The 13901-nt window shown below is 39.6% G+C and overlaps 1 protein-coding gene and 1 long non-coding RNA gene across 9 annotated transcripts in view; one reads left to right on the plus strand and one right to left on the minus strand.

Annotated features, from left to right (window-relative positions):
* The window catches only part of LOC306978522 (calcium-activated potassium channel subunit alpha-1-like), a 149789-nt gene that overhangs the window by 29600 nt on the left and 106288 nt on the right, over positions 1 to 13901 (minus strand). For 4 of the 8 annotated variants that reach the window (XM_079577106.1, XM_079577109.1, XM_079577105.1 and 1 more), the window contains exons 15-21: positions 13131 to 13240; positions 12982 to 13050; positions 12814 to 12900; positions 11486 to 11576; positions 9224 to 9359; positions 5508 to 5540; positions 1097 to 1190 (exon numbers count right to left, since the gene is read on the minus strand). In XM_079577106.1, the coding sequence (XP_079433232.1) occupies positions 1097 to 1190; positions 5508 to 5540; positions 9224 to 9359; positions 11486 to 11576; positions 12814 to 12900; positions 12982 to 13050; positions 13131 to 13240 (620 nt within the window). Of the gene's footprint in view, positions 1 to 1096; positions 1191 to 5507; positions 5541 to 9223; positions 9365 to 11485; positions 11577 to 12813; positions 12901 to 12981; positions 13051 to 13130; positions 13241 to 13901 lie in introns of all 8 variants that reach the window. The other 4 variants (XM_079577112.1, XM_079577107.1, XM_079577111.1 and 1 more) reach the window with 2 other exon arrangements.
* LOC306978668 overlaps positions 2739 to 13901 on the plus strand; it is a 428827-nt gene continuing 417664 nt past the window's right edge. The window contains exon 1 of the long non-coding RNA XR_013793904.1: positions 2739 to 2785. This is a non-coding gene — a long non-coding RNA (uncharacterized lncRNA). The remainder of the gene's footprint in view (positions 2786 to 13901) is intronic.

Raw genomic sequence — 13901 nt, forward strand, 5'->3', positions numbered from 1 at the left:
ATGTTGACAAGATAAAAGAGGTTAATTCCCTAAATGGTTTTGTATTTGAGGAGCTATAGCCTGCATAAGTGTCCGCTGTTGTAAGTAATTGCTAATGTAGGCTGACATGACAGTGAATGATTGATAACATCATAATAAGCCACTGGTAAACAGCTTCTTTCTGAGGCCTATTACTGACAGCTGCAAATATTTATATCTGCAACCATAAGCCCAGTAATGACTTACAACACACACAATTCAAACCACCATTTTTGGCCAACTGCATGCAAATCAAAGACGCCGTAATGAACACATTTAATTAGCTTTGAAAAGAACACTTCCAGGTTCTATTTATTATGCAACAAAATCAAGGAAATACTGCATCCAAAGCGCTTCTGCAGTAGAAGAAGAAACAATCACAGGAAACAAGACTACTCAAACCTAAACAGGACAATAAAAATGGGAACATATTTAAAGCAGTACTAAGTAACTTGTTAATGTGTTAATGGGATGACTGGGCGGTCTTTCATCTCTCCTGGTGCCCCAATACACACTGATAGAATCACGGAGAAGAAGCTAACAGGATAACGGGCAAAGCTAACTGCGGGCTAGCGCCACTTGAACAGTATTTAAAGCCAAGTTTGAGTGAAAAAAAATATCTCCATTGTGTAACTGGATGTACAATATCCCCCTCTCCCTTTGTCTTTTCTGTCAGCGTAGTATTTACTCTCACGGACAATTAATGAGTAAAAAACGTAACATGCTACGACACCTGCTGTGGCGCTTGTGGCCTCTAGGGGAATGAGTTACTTAGTACTGCTTTAAAAGCTTAAAAAAGGATGATAAACACTGCAAATGCAAAGGACCAAACATCCACTAGAGGGAGCATTAAGACTGAGTTTATCCTCATAGCAGCATTATATGATTTAGCAGATATTTGCCTAATTGATACCAGGAATTAACTGCATTTTTTATTCAAAGTCTCTATATTGAGTAGCTACACAACAAACAATCCAATAATGCAACATGATGAACAACATGTACTGCACAGTGTCTACATTACACGACAAACACTACCCCGAACATGCTGTATTTCCAGCTTTCGCGAGTCACTTACCTCATGGTCTTGGGTGAAGAATTTGGCGAGGTTCTCATGTTCCCGTTGCGTTGCTTTTTCTTTGGAGATAAAGCTGTCTGCGTGTCCTCTTCGACTAAAACATAAGCAAAGCAATGTGAGGCAAGGAATGACCCAAACGAACAGAATGTTAGGAATAAACACCGCACAAACTCATGAGTGATGGACAGTAATAATGCTTTTATCAACCATGCACACAATCACACTTTCAAATGGTAGTATCATGAAAAACTATTTTGCAAGAGTCTGTATTTTTTGCATCATGTGGTTATGTTTTGTAAAAGTAGTGCAGGAGCTCCCCTAGTGGTGATGGGCAGCAGTGGCAGAAACTCTCTTGTTTAAATTTTTAATGTCCACAGCTGACAGCAGGTCATTAGTGAAACGCTGCACATGCTTCACCCCAGACCAAAAGCTGAGTGAAGGGGCCGTCACAATTATCAATATAACCTTAGAGCATCATTTAAATTAAAGTTTACACTAAAAATAATGGTATTCTTTATATATTATCTTATTCTGCTGAAGTAAATAAGTCAGAAAAAGAACAATAGCAAGGTAATTTGTTTAGGAGCATTAAAGTGAAAAAATTGTGAAGAGCGTACCCCAAGGGACTGTACTAGGGCTGCTTCTGTTTGGGGAAATAACATATGAGATTTAACTTTTTTAATTTCCTATTTTGAAAAAATGCGTTAATGCAAAATCACTTACTCAAAGAATGTGACACCTCATTTCCTTCAGATAATGGTCAGTAAATATAGATTTTAGTAGATTTTAGGCCAATATAAAGCTGTCGGCAATATTTTATTCCACCAGGGCATTACAGGAAATGGCATAATTCCCTCCAATTGTCCTTTAAAAATAACTGTGACAGTCAAATTGTTGTTAGACGGTTAATACAAAACGCATCAATGGGTCAAGACCGGTCCCCTGTTAGTCTGCAGTTCCTTACACTGCCTGTGGTTGGCGTTACTGGGGTGGTATCTGTATTTGACCGGGAGGCTCTGAGCTCTCTGTAGCCTCTTGCCGTTCTCTGCCTGGGCCATGTGGCGTTTTCGGGGCGGGGGCAGCAGACTCCCCTTGCGGTTGTTGACCAGCGGGACAAGCTCCGGGGCGCTCTGCTGCCCCCTGCTGTTCTCCAGGGCACTGCTGTGGTTCAGGTGAGCGGAGGGGTAGGGCGGAGCGAATGAAGGGTCACCGGGGTCTGAGGAGGAGGCAGTTGCTGGGTTACACCTTTCATTTGTGTGTGGGCTTTCTTATTGGACAGTGGGTGGGTGGCAGTGGGTGGGCTTAAGAACCATAACGATACATAAAAGGTGTTTTTAGTTTTGAGTAAATCTACAGCCCAAAGGGTTCAGGACATTTCAGTTAGAAGGCAGTGGTCTCAATGGAAGAGACACAGTTTAGTTAAGAAAACTCCAATCAGAAAATGTCCAAATGTTTCCCCTGATCATTATTTGGAAGTGACTGGATTCACAAACCTGCCACATTCATCCTATGACTGAAAGTCCTTTAATCTGCAACATCAAGCACATTTTTTACAGTATTGTCTCCACTTTTGTACACCTTTATGAGACAGTAGTTTGACCTTAAAGAGACTAGATACAAGTTGGTCATTTTATACTCATTACTGCCACCTCAGGTCTTACGCGTAACTGCAGCTTCTATATTAAGCTCGTGCATGACGGCACTTCAGACCCGAAGTGACACCTTTCTGAGTGACAGTGCAGGATTTTAGAGGCAGTTGTTATGAACAGGACATTGCTGGAACATGTAGGGGAGGAAAATACATAATTAAAACAAATTTAAACTCTGTATAGTCCCTTTAATTCATATGTGCTGAAAAATAAGACGTTGCACATTGTAACAGTTTTTGTTTCATGTGGATAGGTCGATAGGAGAAAACAAAGTAAAAAAATTTACAGCTGTACCACAAACATAATGTTAAGATGTCAAGTGAACATGGTTACTTCATAAGTTATGTTCAGAATTATATTTTTTTAATGACAATATTCATTATTTGGATGTACAATCAATCAAAAGTATATGCAGTCCAGTAGTTTAATATTTGTACACTAATTTCAATGTATTTTTGCAAAGACCTCTGTTTACGGGCCACACAGCCTTTGCTCAGATCTCGGAAGCTAAGCAGGGAAGGGCCAGGTCAGTATTTGGATCGGAGACCGTTTGGGAAACGCCAGGAAGCCTGGGTGAATGTAGTGAGTGAGTGGTTGGTGGTGGTCGGAGGGGCCGATGGCGCAGACTGGTTGCCTCGCTTCCGTCAGTCTACCCCAGGGCAGCTGTGGCTACAATAGTAGCTTACCACCACCAAGTATGGAGTGAATGAATAATACAATGTAAAGCGTTTCTGAGTGTCCAGAAAAGTGCTATATAAAACCAATGCATTATTATTATTATTGTTTAAAAAAAATGGTTACTTAAAAGTTCTCATTATGTGTTGCTTGATCTGTTTTCATCTTCCGGTATACAAAACAATTACATTAGCCATAAGAGTCTTAAATATGTCGATGAGCCCCAAAGTCAAAGTACAGACTCTCAAAATAGCAAAAACTTATCTGCTCCTCGTTCACAATGAATGGACAGTGGCGTCCTTCTGTTTAAATATTTTTGGTGACACTTTTGTTATTCTTAACCTCTAATCATGATCAAGCCTAATCCACTCAATCCTGCGCCTTTATGTTGCCCCAGCATTACGTGACCCACCCTAATCCACCGTGACATAAAAAGCCCCACATTACGCCCCTTAATAAAACATATTAGCATTACCTGCACATTCTTTTTGTCTAATTCTTTGTGGCACAAGAACTCTTATTATCTGAATAATTGATTGCGCTCATTTCTATTAAAGACCACTTACCCACTTGCTGTAGCCGTCCACCGAAATGCCGGCTTTGACACTCGCCTTGATATTTATAATAGATATGAATTAGTTAGTATGCTTTCAGGTGTTCGGAGGGGATTGTTATGCCAGAGGAACACAGAGGTGACAGCACGGATTAACCGGCACGAGCCAAGGGAAAACAACGGCCATTTTGGGATTTAGATTAGTGTGTATGAAACAGGGTGTCACTACAAATCAACCGCAGTTTGCTCTAAAAGTCGAACCATAACAGAGATTTTTTAAATGCAGTTTGAATAGAGTTTACGTGGACAGTGGCTGAAACCAAAGCTGCAAGATCAGGGTTTACAAGGTTTACACAGGCAGCAGCAAGTCCAGTTTAACAAGCTTCATGAACTCTTTCTAAACCGAGCGCATTTTCTCCAGTTCCACTTTACCCAAATCTACAGCTTAACAAAAAGCCGTAAAATAGCGACAAAAACGAGATGTAAATGAGGATGAAAACGAACAAGAGGGAAACAAAAAATCAACAAAAAAATCATGAAGAATCAACTAATAAACAATCAAAAAAATATGAAAAATCAACAAAAAAACAATAAAAAATCAACAACAAAATTATGAAAAATCAACAAAAAAATCTACAAAAAAACCCAACAAAAAAATCTACAAAAAAATCTACAAAAAGCGGCAAAAACGCAACAAAACAGACAACAAAATGAGGCGCTACACTGGCTTGTAGGCTGTAGATTTGGACAAAGCAGCACTGGAGAATATGTGCTAAGAGGTTTAATGCCAAAATACTGGATTTTTAGTTCCACACATGCAAAGAAAATCTGCGCATGTTAAATTTGTTGAGATTTGCTTCAACACTGCAGCAAAATTGGGAAATGTCGATATTCAAAACGGGCAAAACTGTGTCCAGTTTATCCAAAACTGCAGCTGAATGTCTTTTTCTCATGAACTTATGCAGCAAAAATAGTTGAGCAATATCAATATTTTCAAAGAAATTTACATTTAATGCCATTTTTAGGATAATTTAAAGGCACACTTTGTAACATTTTGGATTATGCTGTTGCCAACAATACAAAACATGCTCCTAATGACATGGAGACGTCCTGCTCCCGGCAAAATAAGAAGTCAGTTCTTAGGAAAGCTATTTTAGGTATTTTTCAGCAATAAAAAACATGGCAAAAGAGCGACAAAAACACATGACAAAAGAGTGATGAAAAAGCAACAAAAAATCAACAGGAAAGCCACGAAAGAGCAACAAAAAGGTGACAGGCATGTGATGAAAAAGTGGCCAAAACAACACACAGAAATCCAGATGTGCTTTCTCCCTTCATTGTGTGTATTGTCAAGCTGCTTCAAATATCTGTACACCAGAATATGAAAAGAAAAAGCTCTCTTACTGTGCTACCCATCCTTCATAAACACCAATACAATGGCGCCCTCTGCTGTCGAACCCACGCACACCACTCTCTCACACGCACTGATGACAAACGCCACCGCTGACAGTGAAATGAATAAACTCAGACTTACTTGATTTTATATATCCGTTATAAGTATTTTTAGCTGAGGGGACAATGAGAAACAAATGCAGGTTAGAAAACAAGGCATTATCATTGTACACAAATATTATTTCTGATGCGACAGCGTTGAAGGCACTTTGAAAGACGACACGGGCTGGAGCGAGAGAGAAAAGTTAGCGACAGGTTTTAAGATGCTGTTAGTTTTGAGGAATTCATTGGTCGTTTAAACAATAAATCAGTGTTTTGTGTCTACTGCAAAAAGAAAAGAACAAAAGTTAAAAAGTTTCTGCTACTTATAATGTAGTGATAAAGTAATGTAATCCTGAGTAGTTTGGGGTAAAGGCTGGGAAAGTGCTTCGAGTGCCCTGTACAGGTGGAAAAACACCATTCACGAATGAGCAAAAACAACTGAATAAAACATAAAACTGTTGAGATCTGGCAACATAGTACGGAGAACAAAAAAACCTTGTAAGGTAGGAATGTAATTAATGATAACGTTTTGGACATTTGCATGACCTAATGTTTTTTTCTCCCTGTTGAGCGATACAAACAAAATTGTCATCCCAAAGACAACATCTAGTCTACTCAATTCAACTTAAAATGTGAAACTAATATATGATATCGCCTTTGTTTGTTTTAATTTAGATGATTTTGGTTTACAACTTGTAAAACCCCCAAATTCAAAATCTCAGAAGATTAGAATATTACATGAAATCAATCAAAAAATGATTTTAAACATATAAATGTCAGCCCTCGGAAAACTATAATCATGTATATGTACTTATATTGGTTTGGGCCCTTTTACTTGAATGACTGCCTTAATGCGGTTGCGTGGCATGGATTCTCTCAGCCTGTGGCACTGCTGAGCTGTTATGGAAGACAAGGATGCTTCAACAAGAGGAATCTGACATTTGAAGCCCATGTCCAGGATCCATGTGTGTGTGGAGGCTCTTGATGCTCTGACTCCAGCCTCAGTCCCTCCTTGTGAAGGTCCTCCACACTTTTGAATGGCCTTTTCCTGACAGTCCTCTCCAGACTACGCTCATCCCTGTGGCTTGTGCACCTTTTTCTTCCATGTGCTCTGATACAGCACTTTGAGAACATCCAACTTCTTTTGCCATTACCTTTTGAGGCTTTTGTCAATGATGGTTTTCTGCACAACTGTCAGGTCAGCAGTTTTTCCTCATGATGGTGAATCCTACTGAACCACTGAAACCATCAAATTATAGCCTCTAACCTCTGACTGTGAGGGAATGGCTTGTCTCCTATAGAGATATAATTCAGTTGGAGCTTTCTGCCGCTCGAATCCACGGAGCAAAAACTGAAAATATCACTTGTTGGTCCAATCTACTGTCTACACTGGTTGTGGAATAGAAACTGAATTCGATTCTTTTTTTGTTCCTTTTTCTGCCTGTATACTATTGTACATTGTACATAATTGTATGTATCCTGTTGTGAATAGTCTCTGCATATTGTACATATTCTTTATGTATATTTTGCTATTTCCGCAGATGTCTTTTGACGGAGGAAATTAGCACTTTGTAATTTGTAATTTCAAATAACATACCAATGCACTTGTGGTTGTATATCCTGGACAGGGTCATATTATATTTTATTTCATTTTATTATTATTCTATTGTTTTTGTCTTGTCTTTGTCTTTTTTTTGTCTTTTTTCTTTCTCTTTTGCTCTCATTTCCATTTGTTCTGTGTTGATCTCTCCTTAAGGAACTGCCATCAGTGTATCTGTTTTGGGGTATCATTTGATGATTCAACAGATATGAGGCCCATCTTAAGAGGGACTGGGGAATAGAGATGGGGAAAAAATGTGCTATGCCTGTGTACTATACTGGAAAAATTGTAAATTGCAACAATGGCATCGCACCAATAAAAAGTTGATCAAAAAAAAAAAAAAAAAATTATAGCCTCTAAGTACTAACACTAGCAACTAATCCTTAACCTTTCATGGGGTTAACTGTTAGATCTGCAGTTAGTGAACTAGAGCTTCAGAGATATTTGCCCAATTCGACCGTCCTTACCCAGGGGAAGGGGAAGTGACATCACCAACAGCTGTTTTTCTAAGCAGTGGCTTATGGGATGGCACATAGCTCCTAATCACCGGTTAGTTAGCACCAGAGGTCCCTATGCTAAAGTGGCTATGATAGTTAGCATTGAGGCTCCTTTTCCTAACTCCTTCCTAACTGACAGCCCAATTCGGAAGCTTCTTATCATGACCTCTTACCAATCTGCTCATTCCGGGGCCCATGAGACCATTTAAAGTCTCAGGGACCCTTTGTAGGTGTTTTGGATGAATTAGCTGATGAAAGGCTGAAACTTTGAGCTACAATATAGTCCCTTTTCACAATATTCTAACCTTCTGAGATTTTGAATTGAGTTTTTTTCAAGCTGTGAGCTAAAATCATCATGCAAAGCATCCTTTATGGATGGTAAAATAGCCTGTAAGCCATGTCATGAGTCTATATCATATATTAGTTTAACATTTTAAGTGTGAAAGTTGTATGAACCTTTTCACGATATTCTAATTTTGCGAGTTTCACTGTAAACACATTTCAAAAGGCAGGAGAACCAAATAAAAGTGAATCTGTCTGCATTTCATCTTCCCCACACTACACTCAGGCATGTCCCCTGACAACATTAAGGTACTGCTCCAACACTGGTCCTGGCATCTGTCGCCTTTATCGTAAAGCTCCCGTCGAGTCAGGGGGCTAACGGCCCGCAAACAGAGCTCCGTCCTGGGGTAGACGAGGGGGCGAGCCCGGCCTGCTGGATCCCAAACTGTCACTACCGCTCTAATAACAACCGGTATCTCTGAGACAAATGAAAACGCAGACATAGTGTTCGCGTCAGAGCGGATAAGGAGAGAACAAAGACAAGTCGAGGGTGAAGAAACGCCCTGGGAGCTGAGCCGAAGTGGGGTCTGCTAAAAAACACATTAGCAGCGGGCAAATGTTCTGCACTGACAGATATAAACCAGTCCACAAAATCAAGCAGTGTGTTTCCACCAGATAAAACACTCCTGAAAGAGGCTCAAATCAGGGTTAGGAATCAGAGAAATAGCCTCAGAACGATAACTACCACTGTGTAAAAATAGATTTAGACCAAACAAGTTTGGTTTGGTCAAAAAAGGAGAGTTTTGAAATCAGCATTAATCTGTGGGTTAGTAGTGAAAGTGTCATGTACCGAAAGCATGCGTGGGACAAAACTGCGAAAGAAGTCAACATTTAAAAGTCAACATTTATAGAGCCACATTGACATCGACAACAGACACCAGCAGCAGCTAACGGCACAGGTTTTGGTTCCAGAAGTTCAAATAACCCATTCATTTTTCCTGTAGACCATACAAAGATCCCCCCAGTAATAAGAATGTACTCTATTCAAAAGAAAATGTAATGTATTCCCACATAAATGGACATGTAAATGCAGTGAAAGATATGTGGATAAACTTTGGAAACCCCTGCAGTGCTTTTGATGACCACCAGGAGGCTTCAGATTCCACTAATCAATGATGGAGCACAAATACACTCCATACTGAACAAAAATGAAACATCTTACATGAGTTATTTATTTGTCTATGGGACAAATGAATAGGTAATGTGAATTCCAGAACCAAAAAAGGCGCTAGCCGACTCTTAAACTCCATAGAGAGACAGACACGGAGGAGCAAAGGTCCGTAGATGTCGTGTATAGCGTTTCGGGCGACCACTTACGGGCCGAGAACTGGCTAACAGAGACAGCAGAGAGCGGGACGTCCGAACTACTACGACCACAAGAGGGCATGCACGAGCACGAGTTCCGCCCTGAGCCAAAGCAACAGGCCAGGCGCCCTGAGTGGGAGGCCGCCATCTTGGCTACAGGTGTGTCAGAGACCAGAGGAGAATACACAGGTTAACAATGAAGACCTAGGTATAACACTTTGGGATTGGACAGCGCTTTTTTTTTTAGACTATAATCAGTGTCCATGTGGCTTCCTGCATGTGCTATTGGCATATCAGCTTACATGCAAGATACAACTTACTTAAATAAAGTATACTTTGCTAAAAAATAAAGCTGCCTAGTCAGTCAAAGTCCAACATACACACTGCATGCAGAATTATTAGGAGAGGTTATCTTTGTCCCGCATAAAATCACTGCTTAAAGGGATATGTCAGGATTTTTGACATAGGGCTTAATTTCCTAGTTATCCAGAGTATTGTTGATTTCTGGAGATTTTTTTTTATATATATACATATTTGAAGAGTTTAGTAGTGCTAGGCTAATGCTAGGCTAGCAAATGTCTATGGTAACTAGTAGCCTGCATTAAAAACCTCTTAAAAAACATTGGCTAGTCCTCCAAACGTTGCCATATCTGATTTGTAGAAAGCTCCTTTGTGAATTCTACGCGTAGTAAACAGATCAGTCCGCCGCTGTGTAGCTTACAACAAAGTTATTTAAAATGAAAAAATGGTTATATTTCAAAAACTATTCAGTCAACACAGTTACATGGGTAGTCTGGTGTTATAAGTGATTTGCCTCAGGTGCACTGTGCTTGGGTCAGACTGTTTTTAATGCAGGCGACTAGTTACTATAGACACGCACTAGCCTAGCATTAGCCTAGCACCACAAAACTCTTCAAATATAAGGACTGCATGAATCAAAAACAATATATATCTCCTGAAATCAACAACACACTGGAAAACTAGGAAATGAGGCCCTATGTAATGCCATTTGATGTGTATCTGATCCACAATAAGCAGAAAAAAACAGTTTGAACATTTGGATCAGAAGCCACTTTATGTATTGCATTAACTATTTCATGAATGACCTTTGACATCACCTAAAAGAGGTCAGTGGGTTGACAACAACGGAGAACATCTGGATTGTTCATAATTTGCAATGCTAAATGCTAACAGCTATAGACCCTTTAATTGTTTGTTTACTTGGAGGGGGGAAGCTCGATTCCTATCTATTTCCATTGTAGCTGTTGTCATAATGACAATAATCAAATGTCTAACTGTTGTCAGAAATATCAGAAAAAACTTATTTTATTGTCTCAAATGCCTCTTGTTCTTGCACCTTAAGCCACTACAGGACCACATGTTTTAGTTGTAGTTTTACACTTATAATCACTAGTTTTAGTTTATTTCTCTTGATCACTTCCTGCCTCCAGCTGATGTCACTGATGATGTAAGCAGCGAAAGGGTCTAAACAGGAGAAATACATTGTCCCGAGGCCATTTGTCTTTTTCTATTTCTAGTTGTATAACGCGTTTAATGTAAAAACTACCGAGCCACAGATTCTTTTTTGCATTTTGCCAAATCTAATATGGCTACTTACATCGTGCACTAAAAATCTCCCTCTCATTACACAAAAAAACGCTTCAAGCTGACATGCTTTTGATTTAGAGTTGGATAATGTGGAAAAAAAAATAGGAATAGGGTCACAAAAACTCTCCTAATAATAATGCATGCAGTTATTATGCATTTTTACAAGGACTGCACTGACATCTAGTGGCGAAGACAGCCTACTGCATCATGATTAAAATATCTTACTGTATTTTTCCCCCACAGCACTGATTCTCTATTCCATAACACATGTTGCATGCTGGGTAGCTTCTATGTTGCTTCTAATTTATTTTACTTGAACAACATGGACAATTCGTTATGTTTTAGCAGCGTGCAAAAGAGACCCCAGGCTTTGAAACATGCAACATCCACTACTGAGCATTCACTGCAGGCTACTTCAGGGTCAGGCTGCGTTCAGGACGTTCATTACTCACAATAAACCACTAATATTTAAACAAACGGAGTGTCCAAAATGCAGCAGGGGGGGAAAAAATAAAGGTTAGAAGGTTTTACAGTACGGTGTTCCAGTTCCTGCTTTACTGTCAAGTTTGAGAATCACCGGAGCCGGAGCATGTAAAAAGTAAGGCACTTTCTATGGAAAATGTGGAAAAACTAACAAGTAATTCAGTCAAATACTTACTAGCCAACGTTTCTAAACTTACATTTCTTGCATCCACATTTCTTGATGCGTTTTGGGTCGGTGATGTCGTCGTGGCAGGCTTTGCAGTAGAACAATGCCCTTTGGAATAAATAAAAATGAAGTGAAATTAATAGGGGTGGGCGATATGGCACAAATAGAATATCACAATTTTTGAATTATTCACTCCCGATTTCGATTTATCACAAAAATGACTTAAATTACACACTGAAGAAGAAAAAGATTGAATCATTAATTTATTCAACCTTGTGGTAATCAATACAGCAAAAATAGACTTAACTAACTCTATACATTAAAAAACACAATAAAACTCCAGAAAATAAAAGTAAAAAGGTAACACTAAGTTTGGTAAAGGCTTGTTGTTAAAGTGATAGTCTGTAAGTTTGCAAAGTGAGGAGAGACAGAGTGGAATTTGAAAGTAAATTATCAAAATTCCTCCCCTTTTTAACCAGAAAGTCCTTCTTAGTTTGCAAAATGAGGAGAACAGGAACAGATTTTTCAAATGTAAATGATCAAGCTCCTCCCCCTCCCCTCCTGATTGGGCCTGACAGGCTGGTTCACAGGAAAAGCTCATCTCATTGGTCAACGTGGGAGGATACTAGACTCTGATCAGTTGCCGAGATCCGGGAAGGAGGGACCAGACTATCACTTTAATGTCTGTTGCTGTTTGTCATATTTTCTGAGAGTCTCTCTCATGACGTCAAGCTGCTGTGAAGTGACGCTCTGTCGCTGTCTGACCCTTTCACAATAAGAGTCTCACTAAAGCGTCCAGTGACTTTTATTGTGTAAAAGGCAAACTGGAAGCAGTTTGTTACCATAAGTTATTGCTTGACCAAGTCATTCACCAAAGTTGGACAAGTCTTATATTTTCAAAGATATGGATAAACAGCGCATTTGTGAACACGGCCCAGGATTTAAGTTAAAGAGACAAGAAGGATGCAGCGCCTGACAGAACTGAAAGGATGAAGGACACACTCGCTTCTTCGCACATGTGCCAGCAGGTAAATAAACACACACTGTGATCTAGGGGGCAAAGATACTGACATAAATACAGCTGATATAGAGACAGAACACTGAGTTTAAAGCTCTAGATTGAGGAGCCTGGTCATGTATGCGCACTGCTAAACGCTCCCATTACTAGCGTCCGTCATTGCACAGTAGAAAGTTAGCGGCTTCGGTACTTAGAACCGTGATAAAATGATCGCACAAAAATGACAGATCGTCAGCTCTGGAGATCGTAAGACGGTCTAATATCGTCATTGCCCAGCCCCAAAACAATGGCATGATTTACTCGTGTCAACACTATTTTCCATCTCACCTCTTGACCTCTTTGGCGTCGCTGGCGATGAAGAATCCCAGAGTCCCCTCCTCCATCTTCACGTGGTTCCCAGGGTTTATCAGAGTGCTGCGAAGAAACGCCACGAGGAGAAAACATGTTAGTGGAGTGCTGACTCTTTATGTTAGTTTAATGTAGATTGTGTGTCACCTGCTCTCTCTTATATCAGACTTGTATTCGATGGCAATGAGAAGCAGCTTCAGCTTCACGTAACACAGTCTACAAGGGACACATGTGGACTTTATTAAGCACAGAGACATTCATATTGTGGGACGTTTTGTGAATGTGTCTGAACTCACTCGCAGATGGCAGGGAAGGACAGTCCCACGAAGGCACTGGACAGATACTCTGTGTACATCTCATTGGACACGCCCTCCAAGTAGTACTTCTGCCACGTGTCCTCCTCGATCTGAAGAAAGGCATGTTTGATTTACAATGATAGTCCGAAAGTTTCCAGATATCAGGAGAGAGTGCACCAAGTGGCAAAGTGTCAGACGCACAGGTGGAAAACACCGGACTCTAGAGCAGGGCATGGTGCCGTTAAACGATAACAGACTGGTGTTGAAGGTACTACTGGTATCGAAAAAATACAATCATCAAAAGCAGGTACCGAAAAGAATATTCAAGTTTTGATGCTGTTGGTCATCAAAATGTAAAAGAAATGTAAAAAAAAAAAAAAAGTGACACACAAGTTGAAAAACAAAGGGGGAAAATTGAGAAAAGTGAGAAAAAAAAAATGGGCAAAATTTGGGGGGAAAAATTGGGAACATTTGAAGAAATTTAGATTTTTCTCGATGTAAAAAAAAACATGTAGAAAACTTTGGAAAAAGTGGGAAAAATGTGAAAACAAGTGGAAAAGATGAAGAACATTTTGGGGGGAAAATTATAACATTTTGGGAAAAAGAAATCAGAAATATAGATTTTTCTCCAAAAAAAAAAACATGTAGAAAACTTGAAAAAAAAAGTGTGAAAAAAGGGAAAACAAGTGGAAAAGTTGGAAAAAATAAAAAATAAAAAAAACAGGGAAAATGTGGGGGTTTGTGTGTGTTTTTTCTGCCCGTTTCGATCAC

Source organism: Gobius niger, assembly GCF_951799975.1.
Source record: "Gobius niger genome assembly, chromosome: 19".
Taxonomy (NCBI): Eukaryota; Metazoa; Chordata; class Actinopteri; order Gobiiformes; family Gobiidae; genus Gobius; species Gobius niger.